The following is a 16,703-nucleotide window of genomic DNA, read 5'->3' as shown; positions in this document are numbered from 1 at the left end:
ATTGAAGAAAAAAAGTAATATAATATGTGGAGGAGAGGTTGGAGGGGGGGGGGGGGGGTGACCCCTTACATTGTAACATTACCAACAGGTAGTTGTTTCTTAAACAAACAAATCTTAAATGCTTTTAATTGGTCGTTTCCTCAACATTATCACATTTCGAGGTTCAAAATAACCTAAATTGCTCTAAATATTTTTAAAAATTGATGTATTTTTGTCTACAGAGAGAAAGACACGTACAAAGTTCCTTGGTGTATATATCAATGAAAAACTTGACTAGAGCGACTATGTAAAACACATCGTTACATCAATCTCCATAAATAGTGGCATACTGTATAGAATAAAATTGTTTTGTTTCTGATATAATATTACTTATGCTATATAATAGTCTAATTTTACCATATATCTCGTATTGTAATATTTTTCGGGCAACATCCAGGTGGGTGACTAATAATATTCGTCTGCTGCAAAAGAATGCTCTACGCATATTTGTACTCGAGCTGGTTATCGTGACCATGCTTCCCTCTATTTAAATTATCATTTCACAGATGTATTACTTACAATAAATCTACATATTGAAAAGTGTTGTAACGATTCAAGGTATATGCTTATGTTTCAGCACCTTTGTGTATTCATTCTTTACTGTATAATTGTTGCAACTTGTCTTTGATAAAATATTGTTATATTCTTTTTCATGTGCAGTCTTTCCAAATGGATTGTAACATTGAAAATGATTTGTTATATTATATCCTTTTCCATGTGAAGCTTACTCCAATGAATTGTGAAATTGTGAAAGGCGTCTCGGCCAAGGCACCACAAGTGTGACAGAGAACTCTATTCGCTATAGCTATCCAAACCATTCTAAACAAATTTCTATATTATTAGGCTATATTAACTTCCTCCAAATTGCCATATTTATGTTCCTTTTCAATATCAAATTGTTACCTACTTTATTATCTTCAATGTTCGAACCTAATAACATGGTTTACTCATATTCAACAAGGCAGTCATCGAATTTACATGTGGTTAATCCTCACACTGCATTAGCCCGTCAATCAATCAGACATAGGGGTCCAGATGTATGGAATACTCTACCTAACGATATCCGAAATATAAAGTCACCATCTCCTTTAACAGAGTGTAGTATCTTATCTGACTACAGTGAAATTTTCAAATTGCTTAAGTTCAAACACGCTGATTGAAGACTCCTGAAACAGTAGCTTTAACTTCTAGTCTGTTTATTCCTTTCTTCAACTTCTTCCGTACTAATCATGACCAGAGATCAACAACCGGACACCGAAGTACGGCCAACAGAGTCTTAGCGACCAGCGGTTCGCTAAACAAACAAATAAACACAAATACAGTGTTAATATTCGTTGTCAACAATAACATGAATCAAACATGACTGACTATCTAGTTAATTACTTCAATATATGCCTACAAAGAATTAGTCTCAACTATACTAATATGAATGTATATACATACAAGGAAATCAATGACATGTAATTTTGTTCATAATTGAATGGAATAATTGTTATTCCATGAACAACTGTACCTTATCAAATCAGTGTTTAAATGGCTGTATTAATTATCAGGATAAGTATCTGAATATATCTAATAGTCTTGCGGTAATGATGGATCATATATGTGATTCATGACTAATTCATAACAACAACACTAAATATGTAAATGATAAACTGATACAACCTTACAACGTTATAATAACCTACTAATGATCCCATGCTTGGGCGCAGAGATCATCCAACAACCAAACACAATATAGCTGATGTGTTATATACTGATTGGCAACAAATATATGTGTGAATGACCATATATCTCACTCTTAGATAGTGAATACAAAGTTAATATTGTTATATCAATCAACCAAACCAATAAAGGGTTCCTTTGAACATAAGCACATAATAATAACATGGAAGATAGAGAGTATATCTCTTGGTATATAGCACATCGATTGAATCTGACTTAATGCCTATCACTGTCAATGTGTGTGTATAAGTATACATGTACAGTATATGCAGTATAATGCTTGATGGAGAGCAAAATGCCAAATTCCATCACTCTACTTTGAGCTTGAAATACAGAAATATGAATAAGTTATTCAACCAAGTATTATGGTATAAATGACAGCACAGATATAAAGTTTAATAATAATGTAATTTTAGCTTACCAACTGTTTGCAATCCTGGGGACTTTCACAATTTACTGGGAGGAATACTATTCCTTGACTGCTTTCTTCTAAATATACTGCAACTTCTGAATCTACTTTCTCTTGTTTTATTCTTTGGGCGATACCTCGCCCTTATGACACATACCTTCTACTGACCTTCATCGAAACTAGGAGCACAAAGGTCAAGTTTGAGGTCAAGTTTGTTTACTCTTAACCCTGCCTCTGTAGAAGGTCATTACCAAACTAGTCTTGCCGCTACACAGAGCACTCGTATATATTATCATTACACAGATATAAGATATTACTTACATATATATATATATATAAATCTACATATTGAAAAGTGTTGTAACGATTCATGCTATATGCTTATGCTTCAGCACCTTTGTGTGTTCATTATGTAAACTGTATAATAGTTGCAACTTGTCTTTGATAAAACATTGTAATATTCTTTTTCATGTGAATTATTCAATTCAAATGGATTGTAAAATTGAAAATGATTTGTTATATGATTTTCTTTTCCAGGTGAAGCTAACTCCAATAAATTGTGATATTGTGAACATGCATTCATAAATAATAAATAAATAAATATTAAATACTACACAGTGAGTTTAGCACATACGTTCCCTCTCACTTTTTTATTTAAAGGAAATTAAATCTATGTAGCTACTGGAACGAGTAATTTGAATTCAACTGAAAAATAATACATTTTGAGAAAAAAATTGTTAGAGCATGTTTTGGAAGCGAACTCTTCATAAAACATGTTTCATATAATTACAACTAACCGACGTAGTCTTGTCATTTCACTTTCATGCCATTTCAAATTGTCTTGAATTCCTTCAACACCGAGGGGAGACAGTAATAAAGTTTCAATGACGAGTTTGAACTAATTTCGTTGGCTGTAAGAGCTCCTCCAAAAAAAAAAACATCCATTTGTATAACTTTGCATTCAAAAATTAGTTGATATCGAATAGGAATCCCAATTCATAAAAAAAAATACTAAAATGAATCGCCATTTTATTATAAACACTTTGCATATATCCAATGTTAACATTTTCCTCTTTAACTGTAATACGGGCTACATTTTCGAATAACAATCGAGACAAAATCCTTACTTTTTATTATTGCTTTTTGTGGATAAAATCTCATTACATACAGTTTGTCGAAAGAGAAAACATTTTTAGTCTTAGACAAGTTTTCATTTTTAAAATTATTTTGATAATGGAAGAAATTCCATCATCTTATGTCCATGTTATTCTTTCTCAGTTATGATTTATGAGTTTTTGATCGATCGGGTGGGTGGTACATGTACGACATTACTTATTATAGGCTTTGTATAAGCTTGGCTTGTTAGAACTCTTGTGAGTAATGTGCTGCGGGATTCCATATCCTTAAACTGCTGGCGAACAGAGCAATAAAAGACCAAGCACTGTAATTATTAGGATCTCTGTCCAGTAGTGCCGTGTTCGTGCCATCGAACTGGATCGACCAAATCAATTGATTCATTATATATGTATATGCAATATTTTTTCCCGTAACATGAGAGTAATTTTAATAGTTTCATACTATTAATTAAATGTATTGTTAACTGTAACTGTATAATTGTTTTAAATGGGGGCACGCTACAAGAGTCCTATCTCGCACCCCGGGGCAACGTGTCTGACACGGCCGTATGTAGCAACTACTCCGAAGATCAAGATTACAGTAATCTTGATCTAAGGAGACACGAACGAACGATTCTTTCTCAAAAGTGAGAACAATATTGTATTGAAGCATGGAGATCATTTTTTATCAATTTCCTACGAAGCGTAATTTCGAATACTGAAACCCCAAGAATGAACTTAAGTTAGGCTCAATCGATTATCAACCCCAAATCCCATCCCTATTTTACATACGCTCTCAAACATTTTGGTCAAATTTCACACACCTTCGAGTTAAAACCAAAATGCATGTTTAGAGAATAAATTCTACCCAAAATATATATATATTTCAAAATGTACCTAAAATATATTGTTTATCCTATACTGTGTAATGTTTTTCACAAAATGTGTGCATGTATGTAAATGCATCACTGACACTTTAGGAAATATTGCAATTTATTGCTAGCTCAGCCATTAAAGTTTTACATCATTGTAAAAGGTAAGAAACGGGCTCTTTAAAGGCAATTTTAAAGTTTTTATAGCTGAACAATTTTATGAGATAAACTCTCTTCATACGGGTAACTTTATTTGTTGTCAGTTGGCAATAGGGGAATTGATCCTCATAAGCGGCATGGGATGAGGAGATAGACTGCCCCATATTTGTCTTCAAGTACAGGCAATGTAGACCTACCTTAATAATACTAATAACAACAAAGAAGGTGGTGACGATGACGATGATGATGATGATGGTGATGGTGATGATGATGGTGATGATGGTGATGGTGATGATGATGGTGATGATGGTGGTGGCGATGGTGATGATGATGATGATGGTGATGGTGATGATGATGGTGATGATGATGGTGATGATGATGGTGATTATGGTGATGATGATGGTGATGATGATGATGATGGTGATGATGATGGGGATGATTATGGTGATGATGATGCCCGTTGTATTTTACTGTAAGTGTTTTGTTGTAAGTACAAAGCTAGGGTGATCTATGATTTAAGACTTCGTTTCGAACTAGGATCGCTTGGCCAAAAATGTGTTTCTCACAGAACAACATCGTTTTTTATAGGACTGCATCCATCTGTCACGACTGCTTGGTCTTAATTTCGAATTTCTTTCTTGCAATATTTCAATATCATTATGCGCAGAGCGGCCCTTTTTTAAAGAATCTGTTTAATATGGTATGCGTGATAACCATCCATATTGGTGAAAATAGAATTACTAATCTCAAGATTATTCGTCACCTGTACCTGGTCTCAATTTTCTATTTGATTTGAATAAAATATAAAAATAATATATTGCTGTTATAAATAATAATAATAATACTCAGTTCTTATATAGCGCTAGTTACGATCACTAAGCGCTTCCAAACTTGGAGATTATTACCCCGGCTTTAGTTGTGCTGCCATTACGGCGCTCTAGCATTTCAAAAAAAGTAATTCCTGCCAGGTACCCATTTACATCACCTGGGTTGAGTGTGGCAAATGTAGATCAATGTCTTGCCAAAGGACATTAGTGCCGGGGGGTCTCGAACCACTGACCTTGTGATCAACAGTCCGGCGACTTAACCACTCGACCACGGCACCTGTACATGCTATGCAATACCTGATATATCAGTCAAAGTATGATGGTAGTTATGTATTGTTTTAATCAGTGTTTTTAAAATTACATTTGTGCTTTACTCAAATATATACTTAATGTGTAACAAGTCAAGTCTATATCAAGTACTTTTATGTTTTGTAAACAAGTAACATTGTTATATCTATACTTTATTTTTTAGTTCATATTATATCTGTATTCTGTAACGTCGTAATTTGGCTGTTGGTGTCGTTGCTTTCTATTGGGTAGAATAAATATTATTTAGCTCGGCGTTTCTCATCCTTTAAAGAAATACAAAGTTTCGCGTCATCCTAACCCTGAATTCATTACTGAAAATTCATTTGCACCATCTCAGTACCCGTCAAGTACCATGTGCACTCATACGGACACAATTGTTTATAAACAAAATATTGAAAAAACGTGGCAGAGCGAAGCGAGCGAGGCAAAAGGAATGAAATTTGTGGGATGGTAAAAAAGAATAACTATAATAAATATATACTAGCTAACATTTCTTTCAAATTAAACATATGTATACTTGCACCTCGCTGCCGAAAATATGAATACAAACAAAATTATATTAGGTTACCTCGATACACGAATATGAGGACATTCTGGAATCTTGCTGCCCAGAATCATTCTGAGAGGGGAAGAGAGAGAGAGAGAGAGAGTGAGAGTGAGGAAGGAAGAGATAAGGGGAAAATGGTGAGAGCGACAGAACAAGAGAGAGAGAGAAAGAAGAACTGACAGAAAGAGAAAGAAAAACGGAAAGAAAGAGAAACAAAGTAGAAAAAAGGGAAACGGGGTGAACGAAAGAATGAACAAAGGAGAGCGAAAGAAAGAGAGAGCGAGAACAATATAAAATAAGGGAAAATGGATGGTAGAGGGGAAGAACAAAAGGAGAGGGTGGAAGAGGGGGATAGGCAAAAGGGGCGGGCCAGGGAATGAACAGGAAATAGAGAGAGAAAGTATTCAAATAATGAGTCTAATGGTGTCGGATGATAATGATGATGAAACTTATGATAACAATAAGAAGCAAAAGACAGAAAAAGAGGAAGAAGGAGATAAAGAAGGAGGAGAAGAAGAAGAAGAAGAAGAAGAAGAAGAAGCAGAAGCAGAAGACGGCATTAGTGTGTCGACCGTTCTGTATGTTGATATATAACAAAAATTGCAACTATATTATGTTTTTCATACACCTTTTACAGGTTGACATGAAGCATAATCTTCGTTTAAAATATTTTCTCCCTACCAATTTTGACTGTATATATAACGCTGGGTCATTTAGCTTGTTCATGAAGTAAAATCTGTTTAATGTCATGTCTGATTAGACTTTTTAGCGAGTTAACCTATCATTAATTCTCCCTTTGTTATAGTCTGTACTGGTTTTTGTAACTATATAATCATGTCTTCCATACCATACAATATGTTTCTATTTCCCTTTTCTCTTCTCCTCTGCCGATTCATCTTTTAACTTTCCCTTCCACGCTTTCTCTTTCTTTGTTCATATCCTCCATACTGTCCCTTTCCCTTCTCCTTCCTCCTTCTGTTTCCCATATGATGATTTTCCTTTGCAATAGCAAGGTCTTTGCTAACATGCAAAGGTCCTTCTATTTCCACTTGGTTGGGGTACTTTGAAAATCGCGTTCTCTCATGTTCATGTATAGATGGACATTTTGTTATTGTTATCACTATTATTATCATTATTACCAGCATTTTTATAGCTTTGTCCGATCAATTGAGAAATCTTTGTTTTGATTCACGAATAACGAATTTGAAACAGTGAATCCAAAGAGGTTAATAAATAGTTTTATTTAATCATTGAAATGTTATTTAAAATACAAAGAAAATTTAAGATACCTCGATAATGAAGAAGTTAAGAAAGTAATAGAAATGTTATAATTATCATTTTAAGAAATTATGTTGATCTTGTATATAATTCATATGTTTCATTTTACTTGTTTTGTAAATAGTCTATATGTATTTTGAAATGGAACAATAAGACTACGTAAAGCAGAACTTTGGGGAAGTACCAACCAATCCAAAGAGGTTAATAAATAATTTTATTTAATCATTGAAATGTTATTCAAAATACAAAGAAAATTTAAGATACCTCGATAATGAAGAAGTTAAGAAAGTATTAGAAATGTTATAATTATCATTTTAAGAAATTATGTTGATCTTGTATATAATTCATATGTTTCATTTTACTTGTTTTGTAAATAGTCTATATGTATTTTGAAATGGAACAATAAAGTCCCTCTGAAGAGGTAAAAAGAAGAAAAAAATCTATAATATGACACAACCTGCAAGTATTTTTTAGGAAAAGGTTTTCATTAAAGTATGCTTTTCTTCTATTATTATGAATAAACATATTATTTATTTTGAAAAATCGTTTTCTTTATTAGTTGTGACGTTTTAAATTAACTGATTCATATCGAGCAAAAAGTTTAGCAATTCATGATACTATTCTGGTATTTGTATGTCAATCATGTCAGGTTAATAGTTACAATAAAAAAAAAGATTTTCTCCGAATAGTCTCATTAAATATTTGAAGTATTTTATCCATTTTATTATCTGATCTCCAGTTACAAGTCTTTTAATCCACATCACCTTTTGTACATTCACACAAAAGTTGAAAAATAAGCATCTTTAACCCTCCTTACTTGTAGTCAAGATACAACTTGCTTCTTTTTATTTAACGCAAAGTCTCGATACAAACATTTAGTATCTTAATGAACATTATTGACGCACTACATGTCACAAAGCGGGGAATCTCCGAGCTTTGTAGACGTGCTCGAGCTTCACGTGTGTGTGTGCGCGCGTCACTGACTGTAGATCTCAGTGGTGTACGTGCGTGTGTACAAAAAAAAATGCCTACATCTACTGCATTGTGGGTAAGAGGTGAAAATTACACATGTAGTTGCAAAATAGTTGAAAAGGGCCATGTATTGTTACGAAGAAGATCATAACTGATCATAGCTAAATTTGTTAGAACATGTGAGACCGCAACAATTAGACACCAGTCTCACGGCAAAGTACCGGAAACCAGTCTATTGGCAGGTCAAAGAGCAGCAGCCATTACGTCAACAAGCTGTGGGGAATCCCCACTCAGATAGGCACCAGTAATACGCTAAACATCTGTCGACGGAGGTTATTCGCCTACACAGAGCTTGTTATCGGACTATCCCGCTCTTCTCAAGTGGAACGAAAACGTTACTGGAACTTTAATTCTCGACTTCCAATGAGTATCATCAGCTATAAAGGAAGAGATGGAGGAAATGATCCTGAAACGGTTGTTGATTGGGGCGATCTTGCTTTCTTTACTGGGCTCCATTGTAACGCGTGAGTAACCCACATCTTCTTTCCCATACACCTTCTTCTTCTTCTCTTTCTTCTTCTCCTTCTCTTTTTTCTCCTCCTTTTTCTTCCCCTCCTCCTCCTTCTCCTCCTTCTTCTTCTCCTCCTCCTTCTTCTTCTTCCTCTTTTATTTGTCTTCTTGTTTTTCTTTTTATTGTTGTTGTTGTTGTTATTATAGTTACTTTTAGAATAAGTAGTATTATTAGAAGTAGTAGTAGTATCATCATCGTCGTCATAGCATGATTTTTATATGTTTGTTGGGTGTGTGTGTGTGTAACAGTGTATGTTTGTGTTTACGTTTTCATATACACGTACGTCTATCCAGGGACATTTGATATCAAAACAATTCATGCTGATAAATGTAAGATAACATAGGCTCGGATTTTTTTTTTATTCCCGTCGCCAAGCTACTCCACTCAAAATTAAGTGTATAATGAGTCACCATATTATATAGATAAATACACCATAATATTATCAATGTGCTTGCTATTTCCTTCAAAATCCTGTGACAAGCGAAAGAACAAACGAAAAAACATTTAAGTGTTCTAGCCTCTTTGCCCATTTTGCCTCAGAATGGGATTAGGGAGCGGTTGCGCAATTCGAAGGTACATTGCCCCTCTTTTTAAATATAATTTAGCTTTAAGGGACATCAGGAGCGGATCTAGCTTTTTGCCAAGAGGGGGGTTTGACCCAGCGGCGGAACCAGGATTTTCCAAAAATTGCGCCGTTTTACTGTTTTACTTTTTTCTTCTTCTTTTTTTCTATTTTTTCTTCCCCCCCCCCTTTTTTCTTCACTTGGCCGCCCAATGGGAGGGGGGGGGGGGGTTAAAACACCGAATCCCGGGCCCAATTAGATCCGCCCCTGGGCATATGCCCTCCCCTGGATAAACCATTTGGTGAAAAATGAAAGAGACATTTTCTGCTAAGTTAATGTAGGGTTTATTTGTTGAAGGATATCTTGGATCAGTCAGTTTTCCACCAACCCCCTTTTAGTATATCCAATTTTGTTTATTTTTTGGTCTGTTTTGTTCGTCTTCTTTTCTCCTCCTCCTCCTTCTCTTTCTCTTCTTGTTCTTCTCATACTCATCCTCCTTGAAAAGTTTAGCGTATACAAATGAATGAATGAAACCCCTCATGTTATTTGTATGTATTTTCAGAGAATGAAACTGTTCTTAGCGGAACTATCTTGCTCGTCGTGCTACTGTCTCCCTTCGGAGTCGCGTGGTACATACATCACACATGTTAGTATCACATCTTTTTAAGCCCATTTTTTGCCATAACTACTTTATATATTGAATAGAACAACAGAAAGCATGCACACAAATATTCAAACGGATTTTAAGTAAAACTTTGAAGCTCGTATATTAAAATATGTATACATATACAAAAATACAAATGTAGAACAAATAGAGCTAAAGAAAGAAAGAGGGAGAGAGAGAGAGAGAGAGAGAGAGTGGGAAAAGGGAAAGAAAGAGAGAGTTCAAAGTGATATCGTTGAATCATTTATATTTATTTCTCTTATTACATGGCGCTCATTTTCTTATCCAAACCTTGACATCCATGTCAACTTCCAATCATCAAAACATCAGCTGAAATTCGACGGCTCCGTGAGAAGATTCAAGACTACAGACCTGGTCAATGGACTATCAAAGATACAGGTGAAGGATTCGAAAGACCTTCAAAGGTTCGACTAGGTGTCTTTGGTGTCCAGGATTCCGGCAAGAGTAGCTTTCTCAACTCTCTTCACTTTGCATTCAAAGGTACATGGAACTGAAGTGTTAATTGATCAACCCTTTCGTTGCCTAAGAGCCGATTGGCATGGTCGGTGGAGATCGGCAAAACTGAGAAATATATCAAACATAAAAAAGTTGATAGCTTTGTGGAACAGAAAAGCCATGCAAAATTCCTAATTTTCGCTCTTGACTAGGTACATGCCTAAGCATTTAACAAATGTATAACTTTATTTCGAATGGAAACAATCTCGATCTCTTAGTTTAACTACCGCGTGATAAATGGCACGTGGGACAGAAAGATCACTTGCATGGCATGTAAAGAATTAAAGTGAAGATTAATTTAAGGGTAAAGGTAAATTAAAAACTTTGATACCTTTATCTTAGGGGTGGGTGGTGGTGTTCATGTTAGTTTGGAAGAATATCGTACAAGAGAGGTCCCCACTAACATGTGGTTAGGATTCTTTTTCAAGTGCTCTATTATTTAAATATGACAAGAATTACCCCAAAATGTTGGGAAGAAATTTCATGCACACATTTGTCATGTTAATGTTTAGGTGGCTGGGAACAAGTCTACGTTGAGAAAGGTGAGGCGTCGAATGGAGGCGAGACTATATTCCGAGACCCTGCCAGACTAACTGATTACGTAACTACATTCGATACACGTGGACTAGTTGATTTGTCCATTTATAGAGTTCCAGAGGTGATAGCTGAGATCAGTGAGTATTAAACTTTTTTTCTTTTAAAGGTAATACAAAGTTTTGGTATGAGGTCATGAATTTGGTTCAAATGAACATATTGGAAGCATATGCAATCCTACAATATTAATTGATCGTTGTCGCGGTTGAAATCGAGTCTAAAGTGATGAAATTGTAAATAATAAACTATTAATGTTGCATAGTTCCCTTTCAAGGTCAAGATATTAATTTAGCTTTAAAACAATGTTGCTGACTAAAATCGACCGGTTGGCTATTCCCGTTTGGAAATTATTCGACACAACTGCATAATTATTCTGATACTTTCGTGGTCGCAGCTACCATTGGATGGCCGTATAGGCGCTGTTTGAAATTTATCAATATAAGGAGCAACGGTAAATTTTGATATTCAATTTTTCTCAAAAGCAGAAGTGTTTTAGGAGCTAACTTTTCTAGTGCTTATAAAACATCCTCAGTGGCATCCAAATATATCAACATTTTAAAGAATCGTTTCCCGTTTTTTTTTTTAATTTCCCAAAACTTTGTATTACCTTAAAGGCTCGCTCAGATGGGCCGCTGTAAACCGCCGGAAAACATTCGCGGTATTTGTGTTAACATGTAAATGAATGGCAGGTGCGTGCAATAAAAGCCTTGCGCGTATTCACTTGGTGAATTGGGGAGGCTGAAACTTGAGAAATTTATCGAAAACAGAATGATAAACTTCAGTTGTAGGACTGTACACAGTGGACAAGATGATTTTCTGGTAAGGTGTACATTATGTTAAACTTACTCTTTGAGCAGAATATCTATCAGGCACCTTGGTTGACAACAATCGAGCTGACTCCGGACAATATGGGGAAGTCTAATTTATGGGAAATTTGTGACTAGTTGTGGTTGGGTCAAACAAACTGTGGAACGTCGATTGAAAGATTATCATGCCCAGTATCAGTACCGGGCATTATGGCTCAATGGTTAGAGCGTCCGCCTCATGAACGGGAGGTCGTGGGTTCGATCCCCGGCCGAGTCATACCAAAGACTTATAACAATGGGACCTTCTGCCTTCTATAGCTAGGCGCTCAGCATATTTGATTGGAGAAGGGTAATAGTAACATGTAATGTTATGCAGGGCCCGCTGGGAGAGCAGTTATATAACTGAAGTGGCTACCCTGGGTAAATAAAACGTTATTATTATGTCTGTTTGTATGTACTATAATTCGCATTGTGTTATTGTTACTTGATAAATATTTTATTGAAAGACTGAATACACTGAAAATGTATCAGCTTTTTTTTACTCCAATAATGCGCAAACACGTTTAACCTTAGTAAAATTCTGTCAAATGATAATGCTTAGTCTTACATTCATTTAAGTATGTGCATATACTATGTTATGAGTTCAATATTGTTTGTATCTTTTTTGTGTTATATCAAATTTGTAAATTGATATCAAGAATATTTTCAGTAATTCATTACTTCAAATGACATTTTACTGGTGCCAGTATCCTTCTTTTTCAATTGCTTCCTTTAATTTTTTCATTAATATCCATTATTATTATTATTATCAGTATTTGTATTTATATTATAATTATTAATATTATCATTATTATTTTCATCATTATCATTATTAATATCATAATTTTTCTCACTATCGTCGATAGTAAGTTTTGTATTGATTAACATTAATTCGATTTGAAGTGTATATTGTACAGTATTAAATTAACAAATTCAAACTGAAGCCATCTTATGCTGAAGCCATCTTATGCTGTTTTGGTGTGAATGTTTCTATCTTGTTTTCATTCTTTTGAATTTGAATTTCAATACTTGTATTCTATTATTTCTGTTTGTTTTGTTTTGTTGCTTTAATGTAGTTTATCATGCACGAGTAACAAGGCAGTCATTTTTTTCGTTGACTCTTGTTTCTATTTTTTCTTTCTCGCAAAATGACCCATATCTGTAGCTGGTAAACGAGGAATCAACACTCGTTCTTGGACTAAAGGCGAGAAGATTGACTGTCCCATTTTCATCCTGAGATACAGGTAACGATAGTAAAAACAATTCTGAATATATAATCCTATAAAGTTGAGCTTTGGTCAAGGGATTACATTGTTTAAAGAAAATGTTTGGAAACAATCGGGGAAAAATTACTAGTTTCTACTCTGGACTTCCAACTGAGTTAGATAGATTAAATCTATACTTTTTACAAAATTTGAATACATTTATTACTGATCAATAAATACTATATTAAATATTTTGAATACTAGCCCCTAGAGACTCAAATACTCCCCTCTCCTCAGTCGAAAGACAAAATTAAAAATTAGCAGCCCTTAACGCAATGTACACTCACAATCAGCGACCCTTAATATAATCAGCAGCCCTTACCTCGTTATAGACTCTTAAAGGTAATACAAAGTTTTGGGAAATTTTGAAATTGGGTTGATAGTGATTCTTTACCATTTTGATATATTTGGATGCCCCTGTGGATGTTTTATGAGCACTAAAAAAATAAGCCACTAAAACACTTCTGCTTTAGAGAAAAATTGAATATAAAAATGTACCGGTGCTCCCGGTAAATTTTGATAAATTGCAAATAGCGCCTATACGGCCGTACAATGTTAACTGCGACCATAACAATCTCAGAATATGTAGTTGTGATGTATAATTTCCAAACGGGAAGAGCTCATCGGTCGATTTTAGTCAAGAAACATTGTTTTATAGCTTTATTAATATCTTGACCTTGAGAGGGAGCTATACAACATAAAGAGTTTATTATTTACAATTTCAAAACTTTAGACTCGTTTTCAACCGCGACAACGATTACTCAATATTGCTGAATCGCATTTGCTTCCATTATGTTCATTTGAACCAAATTCATGACCCCATACCAAAACTTTGTATTACCTTTCATCAGAAACTCTTAACTCGAAATACACCGGGGAAAATAGCGTTATAGCTTTAAATGAACAAAATATGTTTAATATATTAAGAAAGAGAAGGGAAACCACAAGAACAGCCTTTCTTGCATTTCCTTTTCCGTTGTTAGATCATTATCAACATAGATAACAGAGCTGTATATAATTCTTCATATTTGATGAAGAGACAGATAGCAGAATAATATGATATTGAAAATAACAGTAATAAAAATGACAATGGTAACTATGATAATGAATTCAAGGGTTAAAGGTGATTGACTATAATTGTAGTGACCACCGTAATCTAGTAGTATTTGTAGTAGAATAATGATGCGGAGGAGCAATAGATGGACCCATTTCGAATAAGTACCTCGTTTTATCACTCTGAATTTTGTTTGTTTGAAAGACTGATTGTTTATTTGTATCTTTTAATTAGCTCAGCAACGGGAACACGGCACTGCACTAAATTTCTAGAGACACTGGTTCCTCAAGTCAGGAATCAGCTTGGTAAGTGAAATCAATTATAAGAATATTGATATCATCGAAACCGTATAATGAAAATATCAATGATAGTAATAATTAAACAATCAATTCATGTATATAGCGCATTTCACGTTATACAAATATTGCATGCTCCGGTGTTCCAATTCAAATCAATAAAATACTAGTATATGAACCGACAAATTCAGGAATTCCCGAGATATTATGTATTTTACCGAGGCTGCAGGCCGAGGTTGAAAAAAAATATAATGGCTCGGGGGGAATTCTCAAGTAGGAGGTGAATGTATGTTCTATTGAACAACGATGCACGCAATATTTGTAATATATAATTGAGGGTATTTGGGATATTGCATGTTCGTGCACCTATAACAAATTGTCGAGTATTACGTGACACTTTTTCAGTTAATAGGATGCTCGCCAGGAAATGTAATTTTATATATTCCAATATAACGTCTCTAATCGCTTACAACCCGGCTTAAACTCAAACAACCGACAGCTACCATGTACCCTGTTACTACAACTGGTAAATGTGTTGCAAATATAGATTGATTTCTTGCCAAAGGACGTTATTCGAGATTGATGTGCACTATGTACTGTTTGCATAATTGAACGAAAAACCTTTTTATCCCTCTATGTATAAACAAAGATGACGATGATGATGAAGTTGGTGATAATACTAATGCTATTAATGATAATAATAATAATGAAAATAGAAATAAAATTGAAATAATAATTGGAATAATAATTGGAATGATAGCAATACAGTTGATAATACCTTATTGTCATTATTATCATTATATATATTACTATTATTTTGTATTAATATTAGTATCATTGCTGTTGTTTATGTTACTATTTCTATTCTCATTATTATTATTTGTATTATTATCATCATCGTACTCGTCGTAAACATCATAATCATATTCATCATTATACAGGTGGATATCCTATTATGGTGGTGACTTTTGCCAAATGTATATCTAACCAAGAGGAGATCATTGGAGACATCACCAGGGCCGGTATGGAAAAGGGCAGTGTGTTCTTAATTGAAAATTACACAGATGTAAACCACGAGATGGATTCTAAGAAACACATTGCTCTGCTGAATATACTAGAGGCATGCATCAAACGAGCTGATGACAGCATCACCTTCCAGTGGCGAAAAGAAAATGAAACACCTCAGAAAAGCAAATGCGAGATAATGTAAAGAAGTGATTAACCCAACTAAGGGGGGGGGGGGGGGGACAATGGGGAAAAATAAAGTGGCCTAAATGTAGTGCAACTCAAATTTCGGTGTCTATTAACGCAGATATATTGATTATTATATCCCGCATACTAATAATCTTGCAATCTGATTGGTCTAAACGAGGTCACGTGATTAATGATAGATATGTACTATCTTCCTGCGATAGGACTTTGGTACAGTAATTTTTTGCTGCTGCCCCACTTGCCCATTGAATAAGCATAGCAAAGTAGGTTACGCGAAATGTCAATGTCAATATCAAAAGAGCGCGCATCGACTTTATTACATGTATGCATGTTGTGCTTTGTAAAATCTAGCTGAAGCTAAACTGTCTGCAGAATCATTTCTTTTAATTTATAAAATTCACTTTAAATATAACTTATTGCCGATGTGGGATATAAAACAAATTTTAACCTCGTAGTCGATTAATATGTGCTTACTAGATTAGTCGATATTCTCATGTATTTTATTCCCATTAACGGTATGATAAAACAGAAAGATCAGTACAGTAAATAATTAAGAAAACAAACGGATTCGAAAGCTTAGAAAGAAGCAAGGCTTGTGTTTATACCGCACAATACCCTCTAGCACCAACTCAGGTCAGCTGTAGCAGTATGACCCCGTTTAGACCATTTCGTAGTTAGCACATGGGTCAAATGACCCCAAATATCCACAGATCTTTTACTCATGGAGGAGTCCCACTTTTTGTATTTAAGAATAATTAATGCCAAAGTCATGTATGTGCTTCATGAAAAGCTTTTGTTTGCCCTCTTGTATCATAAGCATAAGAATGTACATGCACACATGAATAATGTTACTTAATAACATGAGCACGTA

The 16,703-nt window shown here is 34.5% G+C and overlaps 1 protein-coding gene across 2 annotated transcripts; it reads left to right on the top strand.

The window, feature by feature from the left end:
- Positions 1-8,326: 8,326 nt before the first annotated feature.
- On the top strand, positions 8,327-16,098 carry LOC100891744. 2 transcript variants are annotated; one of them, XM_003726594.3, is made up of 7 exons: positions 8,333-8,776; positions 9,949-10,032; positions 10,381-10,551; positions 11,079-11,240; positions 13,171-13,249; positions 14,559-14,629; positions 15,562-16,098. In XM_003726594.3, exons 1-7 carry the CDS (start codon positions 8,704-8,706, stop codon positions 15,828-15,830), a joined length of 909 nt encoding a protein of 302 aa, XP_003726642.3. In that variant the 5' UTR covers positions 8,333-8,703; the 3' UTR covers positions 15,831-16,098. The 2 variants fall into 2 exon arrangements, with proteins under 2 accessions (XP_011676458.2, XP_003726642.3); XM_011678156.2 differs by lacking the exon at positions 9,949-10,032 and having other exon boundaries at positions 8,327-8,776.
- The last annotated feature ends 605 nt before the right edge of the window (positions 16,099-16,703 follow it).

This window comes from Strongylocentrotus purpuratus, unplaced genomic scaffold (assembly GCF_000002235.5).
Source record: "Strongylocentrotus purpuratus isolate Spur 01 unplaced genomic scaffold, Spur_5.0 spur5_scaffold_1, whole genome shotgun sequence".
NCBI lineage: Eukaryota > Metazoa > Echinodermata > Echinoidea > Camarodonta > Strongylocentrotidae > Strongylocentrotus > Strongylocentrotus purpuratus.
The sequence above is the reverse complement of the archived record's forward strand: the minus strand, read 5'-3'. Positions and strand labels throughout refer to the sequence as shown.